At 33.0% G+C, this 25,833-nt stretch overlaps 1 protein-coding gene across 1 annotated transcript; it reads left to right on the top strand.

Moving 5' to 3' along the window:
* Positions 1-1,717: 1,717 nt before the first annotated feature.
* On the top strand, positions 1,718-16,841 carry LOC126738658 (G2/mitotic-specific cyclin-A). Its single transcript, XM_050444086.1, has 6 exons — positions 1,718-2,052; positions 10,753-11,184; positions 11,338-11,561; positions 11,625-11,829; positions 11,939-12,136; positions 16,234-16,841. Exons 1-6 carry the CDS (start codon positions 1,903-1,905, stop codon positions 16,351-16,353), a joined length of 1,329 nt encoding a protein of 442 aa, XP_050300043.1. The 5' UTR covers positions 1,718-1,902; the 3' UTR covers positions 16,354-16,841.
* Positions 16,842-25,833: the final 8,992 nt, after the last annotated feature.

Below are 25,833 nucleotides of genomic sequence, written 5' to 3'. Positions count from 1 at the left end.
TTTTTGAATAATTTACCCCTCAATAAATGAAAAACTTAATTTCCCTAGAAAAAAATGCAAATTTGAAATAAGATAATATTTTTTATATTTAAGTGCAAAAAACGAATTTTATTTAATTTTATGAAACTAAGCTTAAATGAACAGCTCAAATGTATTTTATCTTAATTGCACTGATTACAAACATTGTTAAAAATGGCCACCTTCACTAAGTAGGCATGCTTGCGCTCGTCTACGCATGAAATTACGCACACGTTCAAATATTCCCGGTGTATTTCGTATAGTTTCACACGAGGCAACTATTCGGTCTCTTAAATCATCTAGAGTATTTACGGACGTTTTATAAACTAGAGTTTTAAAGTAAAGATCTTGCTCGCCATTGTTGTGGTCCTCCGCGACCGATCCATCGATTCGGAGAAACGGTATTTAAATGGTTTCGGACAATTAAACTAAAATGAACAGGGGCACCATTGTGCATGTACCATATTCGATTTCTTAACGGAAGTGGCACATCTTCAAGCAGCCCAGGCAGCTCTTCGATAAACTGTAAATATGACCAACCGTCAAGGCGCCCTGGTAGAAAAAATGGGCCTATTAGGTATTCACCAATAATTCCTGCCCAAACATTAACCGAAAATTGATGTTGAAAATGGGTTTCCGTTGTGGCATGGCAATTTTCTTCTACCCACAACAAATATGTAATGACGACAAATAATTGTTGTGAAAATTTTGAATAGCGTTACCAGAAAAATTTGCTTTGTCTGTGAACAAAATCTGTGACTGCGGATTTAGTATAATATTCTGGAGATACCACTGACAGAAGTTCACTCGCTGCGGAATCTCCGGGAAGTAATGTCTGTAGTCTTAAAAATATGGTATGGGTATAATAAGAAATCAACCAAAATGCGCCAAACCGTCTGATGGCAGATATGCAGAGTTCTAGCGATCTCCCTCGTACTCGTCTCAGGGTGTTCTTCCATTGCTTGTAGTACCGCGTTCTCAATTTCAGGGGTTCTGACAGTTCGAGGTCTACCTTCCGGAGTACTTTTCTTGAAATAACCAGTTTCCCTTGGTTATTCATCCAAGTCGACGATGAATATTTGAAAAGATCTGGTAGGACACGATTCAGATACCTTTCCTGATAAATACGTCTTGCTTCTGTTGCGTTGCCATCGGCGAGGCCATATACGAAATGCATTGGTATAATTTGCCATTACTGATATTCAGAAAAATAGCGTGGAAACAAAATAACTTCAATAAATAGTTAAAAATCATCAAATAAATGACTCGCTGTGATGGTTTTTAACAATTTGACATTTAAAATCACAGCAGTTGCGTTAAATAAAGACGCGTTACGGCACTTAAACGCGTAAAAGTTAAGTTATTATTAAAAAACTGATTTTTTTTTGAAAATTTTTAACACCCTGTATCTCAAAAGTTAAGACCTTTAGGACATATGTTAATAGGAATTTTTTTCTTAAAATGGGTCCAGGAATCACTTTTCTAAATATTAGCACGTCTTTAAGGAACACTCTGTATATGAGACTTATTTGCACATCACCTAAATTTAAACTTTGAAGCCAGTTGCTAAAGATCAAAATGAAAAAAAAATGACTCCCATAATACTGGAGATTACAGTCTGGCAACATTGACGCAATACGGTTGCTACTCACTCGTACGGAACACCTATAGCTGTCAAGAACCAAAACATCTGCCATCTGCCATTATCACTGTCAAAATCAAACAAAAAGCACAAAAAAGACCGTTGGCCGTTGGGCATATCTCAACCGATTTCCCTCCGGTTTTGGTCCATTTATCTGCGAATTTTCGTATCAAACAGGTGGTCAGTCAAACGAAGCACCTTCAAATTTTCAATTACCAGTTTCTTTAATTCAAATTCGAGTCATGGATCCGCAATTTAGGATTCACGAGGACCAGGAAAATCAGCGGCCGAAATTACACGCCGTGAAGTCGGGTGCCCAAAAGAAAACCGCTTTGGGTCCCTTGAGCTGCAACAACAACGCCGATAATGTACAAAAACCCAAGGACAAGAAGGTATGTTTATTTCTGGTGGTTTATAATGATTTTGCGGGTAATTGGTTTGTTCAGAACCTTCGTTTCTAGTTCGTTCACCCTTGAGTGACCCTGGGGGACATTTTTGGGGTTGTAGGCTTTTTGTTTAAATTTTTAATAAGGGGGAAAACAAACATATAAGGCATTTATTCAATAACAAATAAACTGATTTAATTTGTCTTATTGCCAATATCAACATACAGGATAAGGCATGTCTTTTTTTTGTTTGGTGAAAAAATCCTAATGTGAAACAGGGTAGTGATCGTTGCTCGTTGCACTATAAGACTGATGTCCCACATTTTCAAATTATTACTAAAAATGATCTGATATTGCATACAGAAGAAACTTTCTAAGAATTCAACTTTAAAAAGGCTAACTTTTTACTGATGTATCATATCTTTGCCTCCCAGAATTGAGAACATCTTAAGGTATCTTTTGATGGATCACTCTTGGTCATAAACCTCATCAACTAATTTAAGATTTCTACACGCTTTAAGAAAATATACCACTAATTCCTGATTTCATACTCATTTTAATACATACAGAAGGGTATATAGGAAAACAATATGAAATGCTAAGCAACTTTATTATGCAAATAGAGTCCATAAAACACACAATATAATAAAGGAAAACTGGAGTATTATTAATCAACTAAGGGTTACTCAAAGTCAGGTGAATTTCCAATTGATGCAGATAATCTTAATCAGTTCTACTGCTCAGTAACAGCAAGACTCAAAAATCAAATAAATCCTCAAATAGATCTCCTAGTGTATACTCATATCTCTATACAACAATTTTATTTGACACATACTGATCTATATGAAATCAAGAAACTGTTGAACAAAATAAAAAATACATCTGGGATTGATGGACTGTCCAGCAGAGTTTATCTGATCAACGCTTTCAATGGTTCATGCTATAAATGTTCCTTTTGATACTGCAATGAACTTGAACTGTTTCCAAGTAATCTTAAGGTTTTCATTGTGACACCTCTCATTAAAGGTAATGAACCAAATGACCCTATAAATTAGACCAATTTCACTTTTGCCCTGCCTGTCTAAGGTTATTGAGAAATTGGCTAAAGTAAGAAGCTTTCCTCTCTAAAAATAACATATTAAGTGATTGTCAATTTGGTTTTCGAGAGCGAACTGGCACAAGTGAGGGATTTTTTTCATTTCTGGAGGGATTATCCTTGAGCTTGAATGATGGTCAGCTTGCTGCAGAGCTATTCTGTGACTTGTGTCTCATATTCTCTGTCTTTATCTATCAGATCCTTTTAGGGAAGCTTCAGTTGTATAACTTTAATAACAATAGTCTTAAATTTCTAGAATCATACTTGACAGGCACATACCAGAGATTCTGGTACAGGGTTGTAGTGTCCACAAAGCCGGAAATCAAAATTGGTGTCCCTCAATTCTAGGTCGAAATTTTATTTTTAATTTATATTAATGATTTACCACTAGTAGATCCAAATGTAAAATACACACTCTTTGCCAAGGACACTACAATCTTGATTACTCTTTTCTATTGGGTTAACTGGAAGCACAGGAGGTGGCAGAAAAGTGGTTCATTTCTAACAGGCTGATGTTGAACATGAGCGAGACTAAGAGAATGGTTTTTCTCTGAGGAGTGTTGATGGCCTTAATGACCATGTATCCCAGATTAAATTCCTTGGTGTTATTATGAATCCAATGGTAAAATGTGAACTACATATTAAGTGGCAAAGCTTAACAAAAGTATTTATCTCCTTCGTTATCCAGCAGAAAATGTATCCCAAGCAGTGTTAAAAAATGCCTATTTAGCAACTTTTCATGCACAAATGTCATATGCTGTGTTGATTTGGTGTCATGCTCCATGTGCTCAACATATTTTTGGTCTCCAGAGAAAGGCAGTTGGGATCTTGAGTGGACTGGTGTTCAGGGAAAATTGTAGAGCTGTATTTTGAAATTTGAAAATACTAACATTGCCATCCCTCTATATCCTGAAATACTTGCTGTATTTCAGAAACAACTAATAAATTTGCCTGTGATTATGTAAATCATAGTGATTTACATAATCACCAAACCAGAAATAAAAATAAGTTGTTGCCAGCTTTCTGGTGTGTGAAGAGGTGTCAGAATAGTGCAGGTTTCCGAGTGATTAAATATTTTAATTCGTTGCCAAATGAAATAAAACTCTTAGAGATAAATAATGGGTGTTATTCAAATGAGGAATATTTTAAAATGTGTTGTACTCAAAATATGTTTTAATTTTTTATATTTTATCTTAATTGTTCAGAGCCTAAGGTATATATGCATGAGTAGCAAGTGGACCTATTTTAAAATGTAACATCCATTACTATTGTAGTTATTAACATGAATAAACAATTTGAATTTGACTTCTCTGATACAGTCAAAGTCTTTGCCTGTATCAACCATGGAATACTGCTTGGTAAGCTTTCTAGATATGGGTTTAGGGGAGTTGCTGTAGAATGGCTTAAATCTTTTTTGTCAGACAGAAAACACTGTTCAGTCAAATGGCACTTTGTCTAAACCTTGTGTAATGAGCCATGGAGTTCCTCAGGGTTTGGTTCTCAGTCCCATTTCATTTCTATTGTATATAAATGACCTGGAATCTCTGGATAAGAGGATTCTTCACTATTTTTGCAACACAAAGCCCATTACCATGCACATGATTCACAACAAAGAATTGGTAGTGAATAATTTTACTCCAGATCTCTTGGAATTGTTATTAATTATAAACTGAAGTTTTGTGACCATATATCAGCATTGAGGCAAAAACTGGCAAGAGGATGTTATGCTGTTAGAGTGATTTCAAATGAACTGGGATTGGAATCTGCAAAATTCCTCTATTTTTCTTTGATTGAAAATCACTTAGGGTACAGAGTAGCATTTTGGAGTTGCTGTAGTCAAGGGCTTTTTAACTCTGTGTTGTTTGTTTTGTAAAAAAGAGCCAATTAGATATAGGTGCCATAAATCTCCACAGAACTCATGAAGACCCCTATTTAAAAAAAAGGCATTTATCTATCCAAAAATCATTTATTCCAACAGGTATGTTACCCAATTACAGGAAAGAATTTGATTTGAAAAAAAAAAAGAAAGAGAAACAATAAAAATATGTTGAAGTTGGTACTTCAGCACATGCAAAGCAGGAATGAAAAAAGAAAATAACCAAATATGTATAAGAATGGAAAATAAAAATGCTAAATAACATTCTAATAACATTTTATTTACCTAAACAGACTATCTATATACATACTAGGAAGATTCTGCAATACCTATTTACTTTATACTTTCTATAATGGACCTTAAACTGTCAACAAAAATATCGTACTGTTCATGTAAATTATTATTAATATAATTCTGACACATTATATTAATAGGAATTTACATAGCAAAAGGACTAAAGGACTAAATTCTGATTAAAAGATTTACCTTGTGTTGCTTGCTTATTGTTAAATCTGCTTGCCAAATATATAAAAAATATAAATCTTATCTTGTAAATAATGTATCCTCAAAACATTATAATACCAGACAAACCTAAAATATTCCAATGCCCATCCTAAAAAGTGCACTAACGAATTCCCTTATATACTTGAGCATAAAAATGTTTAACCATCTTCCAAATTGCATCAAATCCTCTAAAAGTCCTTAATGGAACTGCTTGAAAGCAACTATTTTCACAGCCTAACAGAGTTTTTTTGAAGATAATTGGGAATAGGCCAATAGGATATAATTAGTTTTTAATAAAGATGTAAAAGTTAGATTTTTTTGTCATGTTATAATATTTTATATTATTTTTGTGATGTTACTCTAATAAAAAGTTTAACTTGTTTCATCTTGAATTTTAAATTAAATTTTGTGTTATTGTTAATTTGAGCATGATGAACCCACTATTGTGTTTTTTTTCATTATGCGTTAGTAATATGTCAATTTATGTTCCTATTTTATATTATAAGATGCTTTATCAACAAATACCATGTATTTATGATAATAAAGCATGTTTTGAATTTGAGATTCATAAAACCCAGTTTAGATTTCACAATGGTTTGGGCACTCGTGAACCTTTTTTTCTTTTAAGTTTATGATTGTTTATGCCTGCTATATGGAATACAATATACCATTTGACAAAGTGTGTCACAATTGATTAAAATTTGAAAGACTAAGAATCCTTGACTACTAAGATAATATAATTTTATTATGACTGTAATGAGATATTTATGAGATAATATAACGTAAAGTAAAGTAATTTATTGATGTCAAGATACAAAGTATTCCCACAAGTCAATTATGTATACCTATATACCTATACTGGATGACACAGGAATCAGGACACAGGAAATGAGGTGACAGAGCATCTTTTGACATATTCATAAAAACTTATAAATATAGGCAAAAAAATATAAACATATATAAACAAGTACAAAGTTATGACGTCTTAACGAGAACATAAATACTGTTACTGAACAAAGTTATAATAGTAATAAAAAAGTACAATAAAATTTAACAAAAAATCTGTCAAGGTCTGAGCACATTTGTCATTCATTCAGAGGCGTGGTTATAAACTAATCAACAGAATAAAAGTTGTGTTCTAGAAGAGTATCTCTGATGAGTACTTTGAATTTTTTAGGAGATAGCTGGTGAGTAGAACCTTGTAATTTGTTGTAAAGACTAAGGGGCAGTGAATTATTCTTTGATCTTTGTAGTTTTAAATAAGGGGATGTATTTATTGTGCACCTCTTGTGTTATAAGAATCAAAATTAAAATTTTTTTTTATAACTATTTTTGTTTTTATGAATTTGAACAAGACAGTTAAGAATGTATACACAAGGAAGGGTTAAAATTTTTAATTTAATGAAAAATGGTCTACAGTGCTCCCTATAGTGATGATTTAAAATCGTCCTCAAAGCTCTCTTCTGGAGTGGAAACACTCTTGTTAAAAAAAAAAGAGGCATTTGTTTCCAACAGGTTTGTTACCCAATTACAGGAAAGAATAAAAGGAAAAAAAATATTAAAAAAAAGAACAATTTACCAAAATGAGTATAAAAATGAAAAATCAAAATGCTTAACATTCTATGCACTTAAACAGACTATCTATATACATACTAGAAAGACTCTGCATCACCTATTTACTTAATACCTTCTATAATGGACATTAAACTGTCAACAAAAATATCGAACCGTTCATGTAAATTATTATTAATATAATTCTGACACATTATATTAATAGGGGATTTAAACAAAATATTAGTCCTAGCGGGATTTACATAAAATAATCTAAAATGCCTAGAGTTTATTCTTGGTACCCAAAAATTTAATCCAGCCAAAAGGGTGGGACAGTCATCATCTCGTTATGGATAAGGTTATATAAGAATTTTATGGAAAGAATTTCTCTTCTTTTTGCTAAGGGTATAATATTAAATTTATTTAAGTATAATTGATTATCCAAACCTCTGGCTGGAAAGACACCTTCTTCTCTAAACCAGAGATACTTCATAAACTTGCGCTGAATGCGCTCAATATCATCTATCAGGTAGCTATAAATTGGGTACCAAATTAGAGATCCGTATTCTATTTTTGAGCATATGTAAGTGAAAAAAAGTAGTTTTAAAGTATTAATATTTTCAAAATGCCGACAGTTTCGATAAACAAAACCCAACAATTTGGCAGAGTCAGAAACTATTTTTGCTATATGCTTAGCGAAACTTAATTTTGCATCATAAGTAATTCCCAGATCAACCGCCTCATCCACTCTGGCCAACAGAACATTATTTGCTCTATAGTCAAAATTGATTGGCAACAGTTTTCTAGAAAATGAGAGAATAGAGCATTTATTAACATTTAAATATAGTCTATTGACATTGCATCAATTCTCTACTTTGTTAAGATTTACCTGAAGGAATTCGCAATCGTCTTCAGTATCTATTTTTGTGAACAATTTTATATCATTCGCAAACAGTAAACTCTGACAAGACAGTACATTGGCAAGATCGTTTATAAATAATAAAAAGAGAAGCGGGCCCAAGTTAAATCCTTGCGGAACTCCTGAGCACACTTCATATATAGGAGACTTAAAGCCTTCATATTCAACGAACTGTTTACGACCTCGTAAGTAAGATTTTATCAAAGCAACTAAATCCGTAGAAAAACCAAAAAATGTTAGCTTATGAAGAAGTACAAAGTGGTCAATTTGGTCAAAAGCTTTGCAAAAATCAAGGTGTATTACATCAACCTGACCTCTATTATTCAAATGCTGACACAGATACTCATTTAGGCAAGCCAGGTTTACTGTACAGGAGCGATTTTTGATGAAACCAAATTTGATGAATTGATGAAACCAAGATTAGGTGCTATGTCTAATTTGACATGGGCATATATTCTATTATTGAGTGAGAAGAGTTACCCCATAAAATTACACCATATGAAATGTGTTAATAAAAAAATGCATAGTATGCACTTAAAAGACCACCTATATTCATAAAGCCTCTAAGCTGTCTCAGCAGAAATATGCTTGGAGAGTTTTTTGCATAAGCTATCTATATATGGGCAAGCCATGTTAGCCCATCATCCACAATCAAACCCAGCAGTTTAACACACTCTCCACTTTGGACTTGAGGAATACTTGACACAATTAGCTTCTGAGTTTTGCCTTTGTTTAAGCTAAGTTTATTTCCCTCAAACCATTTCTTGGGCCTTGATATAACAGAAGTCATATTGATCTGTAGGTCTTCAAGACTCTCAGATGATGAAAGCAATCTTGTATCATTGGCAAATAAAAAAGAGGGATTCGGCTTCAGAAAGGTACACAGATCATTAATATAAAGTATAAATAGTATAAGCCTGATGACTGACACCTGTGGGACTCCAAACTTTACAGGACAAATACTAGAGACATTACCATAGCTTTCAGTGCATTGACGTCTATTAGTAACGTAAGGTCTGAAGAAAGCGAGGACCACTCCTCTAAAGCCATAAAATGCTTCCATCTTATTCAGAAGGATCTCTGGGTTGACACATTCGAAGGCCTTGCTGAGGTCGCACAGAGTCAGAGCAAGGTGTTTGCCCCCTTCAAAGCTTTCAACTATGCCATTAACCACGCTGCTTGGGTTGTTGATAGACCAGTCCTAAAACCAAACTGGCCAGGGTGCAAGATGTTATGAAGATTTATGTACTTGGTCAATCTGGTCTTAATTAATATCTCAAATACCGTTCCAAAAATGGGTATAATGGATGAGTCAATAGTTTGATGGGTCCTCTTTATCACCCCCTTTTGAAAATTGGTATGACCCTGCTAACCTTGAGATTTTCTGGAAAAAGCCCTTGTTCAAAACATAAGTTGAAATTTAAAATGTCCAAACCATGAATTTTGGCATTTACTTAATTTTTTTTAATAGCACATTATTGGGAACAACGACTTTTAAAATGCGGTTTCTTTTCCCAATAATTTGATATGAATATCTTTTAAATTGAAAAAGACTAGAAAAAAACTAAGTCACAAGTTTTTTGTTCACAAGAGTAATATATGATGAGGATGGAAAATGATGAACAGCTTGCAAGCATGATTTTATCATTTATGTTATTGAGATAGTTCATATTAGTGCCTAAAATAAGAGAAATTAGGGCAAATTTATGGTATTGCATATCTATAATAATAATAATCACTCTTTTATTTCTTTAGTACAAAATACAGTTTTTTGAACTGAAGATAAGAGCAAAAGGTAATTCTTACTTATTATATCAAACTTGATAGTCTATGAGACTACAACTTACAAATAATATTTTTCTGATAAAATGCTGTTTGGTAAGCATTTGGGAAAAGAAGTATGTACATGTACATGTACAGCCCTATTTACTTTAAAAATTACATTTTTTTTTTCTAAACATAAGAACTTACTCCAATTAAAGTAAGTAAATACGTTATTTTCTTTAAAGTACTTGCTACATGATTCGGTCGGTTAACTCAAAACATGAAAACACATCAGTTGATAATACCATAAGGAAAAATGATTGAAGGTTGACATAATACAATGTTAACAATGAAAAATATATTTTAAATCATAACAACTGCTTCTCAAACTGTTCATATATAGATTACATAGATTTTCAATATGAGACTGCCATTTTAGGCCTTGATTAAAAGTAATACCTAATAGTTTAAAACTTCCTGTTGGGAACAACTCACTATGTGTATCTCTATTGAGGCATAATCTGTTTTTTTTTCAAACCACAAAATTATACTGTGGTATATAGTTTCAGCTCTGAGTGTTTTGGTAATCATTGTCCATTATCAAAATATTGGTATTGTCTGCATAAAATATCACTTGTAGATTAGGAGATAGGCCTTCTATATAAAATACAAGATCATTTGGATAGAGTAAGTAAAGAAATAGTGCAAAAATAGACCTCAGAGGCACTTATATATTGTAATTAACTGTCTTCTATTTTGAAAATAAGATCTTAACAGTGCTAATGTTTTTCCCTTATCCCATACCTATTCATTTTACCCATTGACTCTTTCACTAGGTAGTCTTTATTTAGTACATATTGTGAATCAGCGACGCTTCGTTCTGATACATCTGTATTGTAAGTTATGTATTTTAAAATTCTACAGAAAATATAATTATGAAGTATGATATTTTTCTAAAAGTGTTCAAATTTCATATGTGAAATTTTATACTTTCAGCCTTTGGCCCTATCCAAAACCACAAGCAATGCCAATATCCAAGACAAAGAAAACTGGGGTGGCAATAAGGAAAACCAACAGATAAACAAAGACCTAAAAAATTTCGTTAATCCAATCATACCTGTGGCCCAATTTGAAGCATTCAAAGTATATGAAGATGAAGAGAAACTTGCCAGAATCGAGGAAAAATTGCGATCGAAGAGCACATATAACGTCTACAAGGGTAACGAAGAACGTTTCTTTTCAAAAACAGAAGTGGCTGATATGCAACGCAAAGGAATTATTCCGAAGCCACCATCTCCCGTTCCGAGTCCCATGAGCGTGGAGAGGAGCTGCTACAGGGCAGTTTGGACCGATGAAGAGGATGACCATGAATTTTTCAATATGGAAGAGTATGGAGAGGACATTTATAAGTACTTAAGGGAGCACGAGGTACTAGTTGTTTAATAATGTCTTGACTTTTTAGATGAAGCTTTACACCAACCATAAATTTCAGTATACTGATAATGTACCTGACTTATTACTTGACTTATTTAGTTAATAAAGAAGATGTCTTATGAGGATTTTAATGTTTTTTTTTTACAGCTTAAGAACCGCGCCAAACCAGGATATATTCAGAAACAACCGGATATAACCGCCTCAATGAGGACCATCTTGGTAGACTGGTTAGTTGAAGTTGCCGAAGAATATAAGTTGCACACAGAAACTTTATATTTGGCCATAAATTACATCGATCGGTTTCTCAGCTACATGTCGGTAATCAGATCTAAATTGCAATTGGTGGGCACTGCTGCCATGTTTTTGGCCTCGTAAGTACTCAAAAAGTGACTTAACATAAGAATAGTAGTTGAATTATGTGGGTATTTTTGAAGGAAATATGAAGAAATATACCCACCAGAAATTGGCGAGTTCGTTTATATCACAGACGACACCTACACAAAAAAACAAATTATCAGGATGGAACAGTTGATTGTCAAAGTTTTGGGTTTTGGCTTGTCTGCACCAACTCCATTGTCCTTTATAACTGCTATATCTGTCTTGAATAGTACTGAGGAGAAAGTCAAGATGTTTGCTATGGTAAGGTTACTTTTTTTTAAATTGTTGTTTTATCTCTATGTCTCATTAAACCAAGTTTAATACCTTTACCTCGAGTACCTTTTCTCAAACAAAGGAATTTCTTTTCCAGTATTTGTGTGAATTATCTATGTTGGATGGAGAAGCTTACCTTGGATTCTTACCCAGCGAATTGGCGTGCAGCGCAATTATAATTAGTCAATATACACTGGACCTGCCAATCTGGTCGGAAAAATACGTGTCGAGTACCGGATACCAAATGGGAGAACTCGTAAATTGTATTCACTTTATATACAATTTGTTTTTGAGGGTAAGTTTAAATAAAATAAATGGATACTAATTTATGACTAACACAAACACAAATTATCGTTAAAGCAACGCATCAGGCTTATATATATGTACAGACAACGATACATGCGGCTCCCGGGGCGCATTTAGGTTGTCCGCCATAGAATTCGGCATCCGAATTTTTATCTTGATTGATTGGTTTGGATAAATCTTGAGGCAGTGAACAATAACTTGAGTACTGTGCTGAAAATCCCTATTTGATTTTTTATATTTTTTTTGTGATTTAAGTAAGGCTTTAGTGAGCTTTACTCATAAAGTCTAGTGGTAGTGAACTATCGATAGTTACCAATATTTTATTTAAAACTATTGATAGTTTTCTTGGAAATTGGTTTTTAATAAAAATTAGAGACTCTTTAAAAATAAAACATTGTGATATATTATAAGATATATATAACAAATATTGGTAAAATTTTACTGCATAAAAAATATAACGCATAAGAGCAGCACTTTTTTAAATTAAAATTAAAGTGCTTATGAAGAAATGTTAATTATATATCTTTGAAGCCTGAGAATTTTGCTTTGCTCTCGGTTAGCAATTGGCCTGCTAAATTGGAGGTTACTTTCACTTCCAATGGGAGGTGCTGGAATTATTAAAAAATACTTAATACCTTCATTAATTAATAACAACTCTGTACCATTTATCTAAAATAAAAGGTTATTTATTAAAATAAATATTGTATTTTGGTTAAAATTTTTAGTTTAAAAGAAATAATTTCCTCCTTCTGTGTTGAGACTTGTTGCCTTTTTAAAATTGAAGGTTCCAAAAGTAATTGGAATTATCAACAAAATCGTGACAAAGTTGCTCCCTAAAACAAAAAAAGGATTTATTAAAAAATATGTACAGGGTCTTTCCCTGTATATTGACCCCTTAACACTTAACCTCTTCCACTCCATCGTATCCACGTATGGATATTTTTAGATATGGCAATATTTACCACGATATCCACATTCATATAGGGGACATTAACGCACTGTGTAAAAGTGGTGTAGGCCTCTGTAGTTTATTTTTCATCGCGGTAGGACATGTATATCCATATGGGGATATCATGTTTAGTCTTTTTTTTTGCAATTCCTAGAATAATGTAAATGTTTCAAGGTCAACTTTCACTCTGGTGGGAATCTAACACACAGGCAAGATATTTATTTAGTGTACTTTTGGGGTTCGCAAAGAGCGCATCACGTATTTTTCATGCTATTGCGTACGCATAATTTTCATTTTATACTCGTTATTAGTCAAAATGGATTCAGACTACGAGAATGAAAGTGATGTGAGCTATAAACTGTCTAGTGACTTCGAGAGCTACTCGGAAACCGACTACTTATCAGAGGATGAAGAAGAAATAATTGACGGTATTCAGATGAGCGGCTGGACGACTGTAACGGATCCATTTGAGGATAAGCTGCCAAGTAATATACCCGAATTTCGCTTTGACTATGACTTTCACCCAGCAATTGACTTTCAAGAGTGCATGGTAGCTATAAATTGTTTTGAATCGTTTGTAAGTAGAAGTATTGTAAAGGAGCTATGCGAGTGGACCGATCAAAGAGCCAATATATATTTTAATAATAATCCACATAATGCTATGAAAGTTTTTGGTTTAAATTATAAAACAGTCGAAACAGAAGAAATGTATGTATTTATAGCGCTGTTTTTTCTTACTGGATTGACCAAGTGTGTGCAAATTTCAGATTATTGGAGTAAAGATGATATATGCACTGGTCCTCCCGTGTTTCATACATCTGTTATGAGCCGAAATCGCTTTTTAACAATTCTTAAATTCCTTAGATTTTCACCCCCAGAACTTGCCAAAGCTAATGCACCGCTTAGCAGATTAGGCATTTTTATGGCACTTATTAAAGAAAACTGTCAAAACTTAGTAGACCCAGGTCCGGTTTTCGCAATAGATGAGCAACTTATGTTATATAAGGGCCGACTCCATTTTCGCCAATATAAAAAATCCAAAAGAAGTCGATTTGGAATCAAAATATTTTCGTTATGTCCCAGTAAACCTGAACTTCAAGGATATACATGGAATTTTTGTATATATTGGCAAAGATATATATGACATATCGCACATTCCAGGAACAGAGAACCTTTCCTTTTCCGAAAAAATAGTGGTTTACCTTTGTCAATTCGCCTTTGTGAGTTTTTATTGACAAAAAAACACTTTTCTTACCGGCACAATTCGATCGAATAGGGGTGTTCCAAAAGAATTGACATTGCTTCCTTTAGAGAGGCAACAATCATGTTTTGTTCGCAAGGATATGCTTCTTCTAGTTCGCTACAAGGACAAGAAAGACGTTTATCTACTTACCAGTAAACATACTGCAGGATTTTGTGAAAAAGAACGATATGTTGTGGGAGGAAATGTTATCTATTACAACAAACCAAAACATATTGAATTTTATAATCAGAATATGGGATCAGTTGACGCGGTAGACCAAGATATTGAACCATACAGTCCTTTGCGGAAATCCTACACATGGTTTACCAAAATAGGTTTGCACCTTCTACATCTAATGTTATTGAACTCCAGAGTATTTTACAGCCAAGCACATCAAAACAAAGTTTCAATGTATAAATATACAAAACTTTGCTGCCGGGGTATACTTTTGAAATGTAGCAAAGGTTATAAAGAAATGGATGATAAAAAAAATCAACCTACCACTTCATCTAAGAAACCGTTGCATGCCATGGCTGATTTTCCAAGAGAAGTTGGGAAGAAGAGAGCTCTACGAAAAGTTTGCGTAATTTGTAAAAGACGTGGAGTGCGGAAACTAACGAGAAAATGTTGCATTGCTTGCCCGGACAAACCTGGACTTTGCTCATCAGAACATTTTGAAAGTTTTCATAAATAAAAAAATAATGTTCTTTTTTTGCTTCGTACTAAATGTAATATTAAATAAATTTTGTACTTTCTCTTTGTATGTTTTATTTTATAACATTTACCATGACTTTATAAATAAAACAATAGATATGGTCAAATTTTATTAGTATCCCAATGTGGATATTTTGGTATAGAAACGATATCCAAGTGTGGATATACTGGTACATCCATATATCCTTATGTGGATATTCTGGTAGACACCACAAATTGTTATAGAAATTTAAATTGTTTTAAACAAATTTTCTGGCATTTTTAGATAAATTACTCTTCTATTCTACATCGAAACTTTAATAAAATTTGTTTTTTAATAATTTTTTTCCTGGTGTATAACTACCTACTTCGAAAAATGGCCTGGAGCGAAAGGGGTTATCACTTAGTTCATAATAAAAAAAATAGTCCTCAGAAAAAAAACAAAATAAATCATAGCTTAAATTAAAGATCAAGTAGTACAAGTTCTACATCATCAGCACCCGTTATACTCGTAAATGATTATTACGCGGCATTCCACTCTGGAGTTCAGCACCTCCTAAACATTTTATAGTTTGGCGGCATCAATATTTATTGAAATGAACCAATCGGAATAAAGACGGGTGTCGAATATCCTATAGTGGAATGTCTCTAAATGCCTTCGAAGCATAAGTAAGACGGCCGCTTTATTTCCGTACGCAATTTTTTTGTATAATAATAGCTATACATTATTATTTCATACTTTGTAAGGCAAGAAAAGATTAAAGAAGTAATAACTTAAAAAAATGTTGATGCTTCCTTTTTTTATTAAACTTGACCCTTCAACTAATCAAACTCACCTACATCTGATAATTTGTAGTTTCCCTTAAAGTTGAGACATTCAACACTGGTTCCCACGGACCAGTAATAAAGGAGCGAAGCAACTATATTAAAATTGCTAAATTTTCAAAAAAGGTTTTCAAAAGGATGAATGGCGCGTAAAAATGTTGACAATGTATAGATGTTAAAATGACTATTTTTCTTTGCCATGTGTTCTTTTCTGCAGGTCGGATGCCACATAATATGACGTATGGCAGTCTATTCACTATCACATTTGGTTTGATAAGACATTGTAGCTTATAATTTAAAAAAAAATGCAACAATCATTAATATTGTGTATAATTCAATGATAAACTATATATATATATATATATATCTTTTGCAGGCTCCAAAACTACCTCAGCATGCGGTTCAGGACAAATATAAAGCGCAAAAGCACCATCAGGTGTCCCAAATCTTGCCCAAATCTTCGACATTCCCCAAGATTGAGCCAGTGCCGACGTGAAGGATCTATTTTATTATTACGTCGAATGAAAGACTGTTTTATTCAAAAACTTAAAAAAAAAACGCGTTTTTTAGTGCCTGATAAATAGGTTGTAGGCCTAGACAAGTGCCTTTGGCATCACATACTCGCACACCTAAAAATACTTTAATTTTGGGGTATAATTTTATACATATCAGTAATATTTCCAATTAATAGTTAACAATCAAATGTGAATCTGAGAATCTCATTTTGTTTTAAAAGTGCTGATATTTAACGCTTGCGGTGGGCCCCCAAAAAAGTGCACCTATACTACTTTTATTTTTTTGTTTTAGTCTTTTAAGAAGTGAGTTTGTTTTAAAGGCCATGTATGTATAAGGTGTTTATTTTTTATTGTATGTGTATAGTGTTTAACTCGATATTTTTTACTTTTAGTATTATTACCTATGCATGCCAGTATGGCTATTAACTTTTATATATTTTTACTTAATAAAGTGCAGATTACTGTGGTATTTTTTTGTTTATTTATTTTTTCCTTTTATTCTAAAGTTAAATTGTTTTTCAAAATATATACAGGATATCCAGTTTAAAATAATGTTTAATATCGAAATCCGTTAAAGCTACAGGGTGGACCAAATGAGGAAAAAGTTGCGCAATTAAGTGCCTAGAAATCTATAAATAATCTGTTATCTACTTTTTTGAACTGGGAATAGCAACGGATACACAGGGAAAAAAAGATTTTATAAAATCCTTTATAGCTTTAACCACAGATTTAACCCATTTATGGCCAGTGATGCGTATACGCAACACTGCACTAATGATTTATTTACAAAAAAATAGTGCTTTTTTCGCCTGAAATATGGGCTGGTATAGCGATGTGCGATACTGAGGAAAGTACCGGTATTTCGGATCGTATCGTATCGTTTTAAAAGTACCGGTTGGTTACAATATCGACAAGTTCAGTACCGGTACGATTTAACTAAATATATATATTTTTTTAAAATGTTAAATTAGCGCGGACTGGTATGGTCAATACTGATATTTTTAGTATTATTTATTAACAGCATTTATTTCGAAATAACTACAAGTGAAAATTTGACATTTGTCGTCACTTAAATTCTTAGAACATTGAAAGGCCTTTCAATGTTCTAAGCTTAAATTAAAACCGAACAACAGAAAACATTAAAACGTAAGACAAAAATAATTATTCTAGAAATTGAAAAATAATTACAAATTCCAGTAACTTAATTCTAACGAATTTAAAAATAATAGCCTTGAAAGTCTATCTCCAAGAAGTCTGTTACGGCATTCATTATCGCATCAGCCTTTGAAAATAGGCGTTCAGAAAATGGGTCGCATCTGCCAACACTACGGATAAACATAAACAGAAAGACAGAAGGAAACAGGATTAAATCCGTGCTTCACTGCTTCATTCATATTAATTTATGTGGTATCTTTTTGATTAAATTAAATTTATTTCATAGAATTGTTCGATACGGGATACGATAGGTACTGCATAAAACTCAAACGGATCGGACCGTATCGTACGTTAAAGTACCGGTACAAAATATCGAGTATCGGAAGAAAAAATACCGGTACTCGAGAAAATCGTATCGTATTGCACATCCTTAGGCTGGTACCATTAACGCAAGGTTGAACAAAAGTGACAGAATTAAATTTGAACCATTTTTTTCATTTGCTTTCTTGTACGAATTTTTTAAAAAGCCGTATTTTTCCTTATATATGGCCGCACATTTTTAAAAATCATATACCCCTATTTAATGTTTTTATTTTCAAAGTTTTGTATTTTTTAACACTAATTACATTCCAAACTACACCATAAAATTGAAAACCGGGGCCTAGTTGAACCAGGGTTTTCCTAATTAGGTCATAAATTATGCTGTTGCGTTCTCGCATCACCGGCCGAATAACTGAAATTGTCTGTCACAAGTGTGTCTAGACGTTTTTTAGGACAGTCGACTACTATGTTTTATTTATACAATATTTAGTCTGAGTCTGCATCTAATCGAGTGCGTGTTATTTGTAATAAGAGTTGTTTGTTGAAAAAAATTAGAAAATTTCTTACGCAAAAGGAGTTAGAGTTGGCCTTGGAGGAGGTTGTAAATGAGCTTGAAAATGAAGTTGGTAAGTATTTCTTGTACCTTTTTTTCGCTTTTTTTTAAATTATACATACAATATTATACACACAATAATAATTTGTGATTTTTAGAACAAGTCGACGCTGTCTACATTCCACCCGAGGTAGATCAACTCACATGGAAGAGGAAGAATTTTCAGAGGACCCGGAAAATATCAAATATAGCCAGAATGGAGATATAGCGGGAACTTTCGAGATCTACACCGTTCGAGACGAGATTTACGATGAATCTGACGAAGAAGATTTGGCAACAAAACGCCGAAAAATCCTAGAAAAAAAAGTGATAAGTTACAACCCGACTTGGAGATCTGGATCATTCATACACAAGAATTTACCTTTATCCAAAGAAGAGGAACACATTCAAGAACTTAGGGGCGAATTGGAGGGTTTGTCACATTTGTCGATGAGAATCTTATGGATTTGATTATCCAGTTTTCAGAAAAATACGCACAGGACAATAACAGACACGAGTTTCATCTATCACGAGAAGAACTGCTGAATTTTCTTGGAATCCTAATTTTGTCTGGATATCACAGCTTACCCCAGACAGATATGCATTGGTCTTTAGATGAGGACAAAACTGTGCATATTGTCAGAGACTGCATGAATAGGAATATGTTCAGATCGATAAAGCGAAATCTACACTTGAGTGATAATAATAATCTGGATAAAAGAGACAAGTACACAAAACTCCGCCCTTTTTTTGATACAATGAATGAAAAATTCTTACAGTTTGGCATTTTTTCATTCAACTTATCTATTGATGAGCAAATGGTTCCTTATTTTGGACGCCATTCTTGTAAGATGTTTATAAAAGGCAAGCCTGTGCGTTTTGGTTTCAAACTTTGGTGCATTTGTTCTTCGAGTGGATACCTCTACAAGTTCATTCCTTATGCGGGAGCAGCAAAGAAGAACAGTGATATTGGACTTTGTGCGACTGTAGTTGTTGAACTTTTGTCAGTTGTGAAAAATCCGCAAAATCATAACATCTTTTTTGATAACTTTTTTTCATGCTACAAGCTCTTTTCATTTCATTGGTAAAATGGAACGATAATTAATAATACCCATTATCATGTAGAACCTCTTACTTCTGCTAAAAGATATAATAGAAAATCGAAAAAACTGTCAATCCCACAACCAGCATTTCAAGATATAATAACATGTATTTATACAGGAGGAGTAGATTTGCATGATACTGGCGTGGCAAATTATAGAATCGGTGGTGGACACTATTTAAAAATACAATAGACAGTACTCGTGTCCATTCCTGGAAACTCTACAACACGGTGAATTACAATAAAATGTCACAACTGAATTTTAAATCATTCATCGCCGTACGCTTATTAAAAACAAAGAACCTTGTCGCTATAAATTAATATATATAATACTAAACTATATAATAATAATATATAATATTATACTATATAATTAATTATAGACCACTTCCATTAGAACCACCCAGTGAAGTGAGGGTTGATCACTCTGGACATGTAATCAGTAGCACTGACTCCCGAAGAAGATGTCGTGTATTTAAAAGTCAAACAATTTATATTTGTGAGCGTTGCACTATTTATTTACACGCTGACACACTGTTTTCGGCAATATCACTTAACACTATAGGCCGTTGATGCGTTTACGCAACACCACTTATTTCAAAAAGTAGCAGATTTAAATATTTCTTTTTTGATTTCACATATGTGTTTCTGTAATGTGTTTTCATAATTAGAATATATAATTTAAAAATTTTAAGTTTTATTTCTTTCTCATTCTATTTAAATTTAACAAAATTAAAATTGGGTGTAGTTGGTAGTAGTAGGCTTTGATATTTCTCTTCGATTTCCCCAAGTCTTTATTCCGAAACTAAAAAAAAGTGCAATCAGAACTTATCAGTTTTCTGGTTAAGACTGATGAATACATAAATAAGTGAAAAATACGTTTATTTTAAAACTTGCACAAGAAAATTCGAATCAATTCTAAACTGAACAACTTGAATAAAATAAACGAATATAGCCTTGAAGCTCTTTCACAAGTGTACAAAAATTAATAAGTGTAACATAAAATACAAATATAGGTATACAAAATTTAATTAAAATAAACGTTCAAAACAACCGATAAATTCACACAAAAAAGCAACATAAAATCCAAATATTGGCATGCAAAAAAAAAATCGGTAAATCATGTCTATTCCGGTAACAAAAAGAAGTCCAATCGGGTAATTTTAGTTTTTCCCTATATCAAATATCGGAAAAAAACTATATCGCATATGTTCATTTAAGGTTGATTAAAAATATGAATAACTTGACTAAAAATCCATATTCGTACCTCCTTTTTAAACTTCATACTTTGGATTTTCTTTATACGATCAGGCATCATATTGTACAATCTTGGAGAATAATAATACAGCGATCGTTGCCCATGTGTTTTGCAATAGTTGGATTTGCACCTCTGCTTCTTGTATTTAAATTATGGCTATTTTACTTTATATTTATTTTATTTTTCTTAATTTTAATATCTCGAAACAGTACAATTGACTATCAAAAAATAAGCGATCAGTTATAGTATAGTTTACAGCGTATAGTTTATTTTTACCATAGATGATTTTAATTAGGTATCCTTTTTTGAACCGTCGCTAAAGTTCTTAAATGCGATTAACAAACTCCTCCCTATCCGATCAAGCCATATGTGAAGTGACTTTCAACAAGTGCTTTATGAGAGTGTTTAATTGCTTAATAGTCAAAAAATCTTTACGTATCTTAAGGTACTTAAATTTAGTTATAATTCCTCTAACTCTAGTTCTAACAGCTTTAATTTGAACATCCCATTTTAACTGACTATCTGTGTGAACACCAAGATACCTTACTGACTCAGTTTTAGGAATTTTGTTGTCGTCCAGTCTATTTTCCGATAATGATAATTTTGACTTGTAGGATTAGAATAAAATATATTTAGTTTTATCCACATGTAAAGTTAGTTTATTGTTATCTATAATAAATTTCAGATCCTCCTTCACCTTAGCTTTGTCAGTCCTGTCAGTGTTTTGCCTGGCAAAAAATTGCAGTATCATCTGCAAAGTACCATTTAGTTGATGTTTCAACATATCACTAATATACAGGGTGGTCCAGTTCAAACGTCATTAATTCTATTACGTGATAGAGAATTGAAAAAGGAATAGACTTTCATTATAAATTTTTTCTCAGAAATGTTTAATAACAAAGATACAGGGTGTTAAACTTAAAAATAATTATTTTATTTATTTAATAGACAGGATCAACCCCATTACAAAAAAAATATTACAAAGTTCAATAGTTACACCTAACCATAACTTAAAACAGCTAAAATACAAATATGTTTTTACAGGCAAACCAACATAAAATCAACAGAAGAGTTTACACAATCTCTCTAATTTAATTCCTAAAACTAGACAAGCCAATGCCCACAACTTCAATATCCTCATGGTTGATAATATTTAAGGTTCTTTCGATAGGGGAGTGAGTGGCATAGTTGGTACTGTGAAAAGGCAAAGCAAATAGTCGTTTCGTCTCAAGAGTCTTGAGGGGACATTGAAGCTAATTCTACCGAGAAGGTCGGGGCATACAATCAGATTATTAAGAAGCTTAAATACAAAGGTTAAATCACCACGAATACGTCTTTCTCTCAATGTTGTCATAGCCAGCACTTCCCGTGCATCATCATAAACATGATAGTTCGGTATTTCAAAATTTAATTTAAATAGACAAAATCTTAAAAACTTATTCTGAATCCTTTCAAGGGCCAGACAGCCAAAGGGACCATATCATTGAGCCATACTCCAATAAAGAAACCACCAAAGACATGTACACTCTCTTACTGATAGCTCTCTACACTTACGCAGAACAAAACCCAGAACCCTGGAGGACCTAACCACTATCTTATTTATGCGTATATTAAAATTTAAATGATCGTCAAAATAAATGCCAAGATTCTTGATTGTATCAGAATACTGAACAGGGCTTCCCTCTATATTGTATGATGTTACAACTTTTTTACTTCTTTTGTGAAAACTAATATAATTACATTTCTTTATGTTTAAGAATAAGATATTGTTAACACACCAATCATTTAGCCTATTCAGGTCATTCTGTAACAAAATTTGGTCTTTGGGAGTCTTGGGATTACTCTATAAAATTTCAGGTCATCTGCAAACAAGAAAAAGGCACTATTTTCAAAACATGTAGCTATATCATTAATGAAAATGTTAAAGAGCAATGGTGAGCAGTCTCCACCCTGAGGTACACCAGAACATACATTGATATTGCTGGATCTAGCACTACCCAATCTAACCTGCTGAGTCCGGCCTGACAAGAAGCTTGTGAACCAGGCAACTATATGATTGGAGAAACCAAACACTCTAAGTTTCTCCTGCAAGATTCTGTGATCGACTCTATCAAAAGCCTTGGAGAAGTCTGTATAAATCACATCCATCTGACATCCCCTCTCCAAGGCATCCAACAGATCCTGCTGATAGATCAACAAGTTAGTGATCGTAGATCTGCCCGAACTAAACCCATGCTGCTGATTGAGCAACAGCTCCTTGCAATAGAAATAAATTTGGTCGTAGATAAGACTGTCCAACAGTTTTGGAATGGCCGACTGGATGCAAACGCCCCTATAGTTGCCTATTTGGTCATTATCATCTGATTTAAATATTGGTACCACAAAACTATGCTTCCATAATAACGGAAAGAGTGCTGAGCCAAGGGATTTCTGAAAAAGGAAGAATAGAGGGTGAGAAACAGTACAGACATATTTTTGTAAAAAATAGTTTGGTATCCCATCAAGACCTGAACTAACTTTGGCCTTTAATTTTAAAATTTTATCAAAAATCAAACCAACAGACAGCTGGGTATTAGGAATTGTCATATTTTCTCCCACCTGTTGACCCATATAATAATTGTTATTTTTATTTATATTAGTATTGTAGACAGTTGAAAAAAACTGGGCAAAACCCTCGGCTATCTGTTCGCAACCAGAAAATTCATTATCACCATAATACATTGAATTTGGAATTTTATTTACCGCCTTCCTACTGTTGAGGTGATACCAAAAGCTGTTAGGGTAGTACACAGTAATTGGTTTAAATTTGAAATATAATCACGGTAGCAAATATTCGTTAAAGTTTTGCACCTCGCCCTGAGATTAGAAAAAGTGACATAATCAGATTGATCACGAGTACTGATGTAATTCTTGTGAGCAATCTTCTTCTGTGTAACTAGATATTTAAGTTCACCCGAGAACCACTTGGGAAAATCAGATGTCTTATATCTTTTGAGAGGAACAAAAAGGGCTATTGCCATGTTTAAAATGTGATAGAATTGAGAGACAGCTATGTTAACATCAGTCGTGATGAGTATTGTAGTCCAGTCAATTCCAGACAAGTAATTATTAATGCCATCATAATCTGCAAGCTTAAAATCATAATAAAATTCTACATACTACATTTATATACTAATTCTACATTTGGCTTGAATTCACCACACAAATCTAATTGAAAGTTAAAATTACTTGTTTATTTATCATAACTTTTAAGCTACCAGCTTATTAAAAATTGCCAGTGGCGTAACATGCGGAGGTCCTTTTTTGTCTCAGATCTGCGAGGAGAATATTTTTTTACAAGAAGTCAACTGTTAGATTCTCCATTTAACTTGAAAAAAAAAGTTACTCTTGCAAATTATCATTTAACGCACTGTTTTTAAAATATCTTACTTTAATTGTTCAGAAATACCTGCTAAAATGTTGCAAAAATTTATAAAAACGTTTAATTTAAGATTCAGCATTTTAACTGGCGTTTCTATACAATTAAACTAAGATATTTTAAAAACAGCGCCTTAAATCATAATTTTGCAAAAATAACTTTTTTCCGAATTAAACGGAGAATCTAACAGTTGACTTCTTATAAAACAATATTTTATCACCTCGCAGGTTTGAGACAAAAAAGGATTAAGTCCCTCTGTAAGTTAAGCCACTGCAATATTTTCAAAAATTGGCTTCTTCCAAAAAATGGAGTAATTGATAATTCACTACAATAACCTGCATGCGAAATTTAATTAAAATTGAGCTGGTAGTTTAAAAGTTATGATAAATAAACAATTAATTATTCTTAACTTTAACACCCTGTATCTTTGTTATTAAACGTTTCTGAGAAAAATTTTATAATGGAAGTCTATTTCTTTTTAAATTCTCTATCACGTATTAAAATGAATGACGTTTAAACTGGACCACCCTGGAATATGGTGAACAAGAGAGGACCAAGTACAGAATCCTATGGAACACCATACTGCACCTATGCCTGCTCTCTCAAAACTCCATTAACATTTACCTGCTGTTTTCTACCCGTTAAATAGCTACTAAACAAATCATAAGTTTGACCCCTTATTCCATAACGTGTTAACTTAGACAATAGAGTTTGATGACATACCGTGTCAAAAGCTTTTGACAAATCTAAAAAAAAAACGCTTAATGACGGCTCAGAATTATCAAGGGCGGAGTAAATATTAGAAACTAAGTTTTGAATAGCGTTCTGTGTACATTGTCCCTCCCTAAAACCAAATTGAAGATCCAATATTATATTATGTTTATTAAGAAACTTAATAATTCTCTCTTTCATTAGTCGCTCAATAATCTTTAAAAAATTAGATAGAAGTGGAACAGGCCTAAAATTTTCAATCTTTGTCTTTTCGCCAAACTTAAAAAGAGGTTTTTGTAATTCCGTTTTTTAAACAGTTGTGAAAAACTCCCTTTTCAAAAATATAATTATAAACATAAATTTATAATATTAAGACTGGAGATATATCCTTGCTTGTATGTTTAAGAGTCTCGCTCGTTATATCATCGCAGCCCGGAGACTTTTTACTTTTTAATTGATTTTCTATACTGCCAGTAGCACCACTAGCACCTGGCATGAGATATGGCACACATAACTGAGTACTCTGTCCATCTCATCAGGTAATGTTTAAAGAGACGAAAAATTCGTCTAGTGATGGAACTCTTAACTGGATTCTGGCATGTAAGACGCCATCTATACATGATAGTAGGTATTGGGGACAACCTGAAAGCTACTAGAGGTTGCAGTTATATATTACACCTTGTAAATTGCATCGTATTGGAATTGTCAGTATGAAATCAATATTTACATTAATTGAAAGGGTAAATATAGGTTCCACAAAAACCAGTAAAGGTATCAGTTAACAAAACAGTTAATCAGATCCACCACCTGTAGCTAGTAGTGGTGTAGAAGTAATCCAGAGCATAGTACACTCATAGTACACTCTGCATTCTGCTCACACTATTGCTTCTATTTTAGGAAATCA

This window comes from Anthonomus grandis, chromosome 7 (assembly GCF_022605725.1).
Source record: "Anthonomus grandis grandis chromosome 7, icAntGran1.3, whole genome shotgun sequence".
Taxonomy (NCBI): Eukaryota; Metazoa; Arthropoda; class Insecta; order Coleoptera; family Curculionidae; genus Anthonomus; species Anthonomus grandis.
Note: the sequence above shows the minus strand (reverse complement) of the source record. Positions and strands in the feature narration are given on the sequence as shown.

What these genes read in the sequence shown, in the direction of transcription:
- LOC126738658 (XM_050444086.1), top strand. Translation starts at nt 1,903, where the DNA reads ATGGATCCGCAATTTAGGATTCACGAGGACCAGGAAAATCAGCGGCCG. An exon ending in AGTACTTAAGGGAGCACGAG is followed by an intron (nt 11,185 to 11,337) that starts GTACTAGTTGTT and finishes TTTTTTTTACAG; the next exon opens with CTTAAGAACCGCGCCAAACC. An exon ending in GCTGCCATGTTTTTGGCCTC is followed by an intron (nt 11,562 to 11,624) that starts GTAAGTACTCAA and finishes GTATTTTTGAAG; the next exon opens with GAAATATGAAGAAATATACC.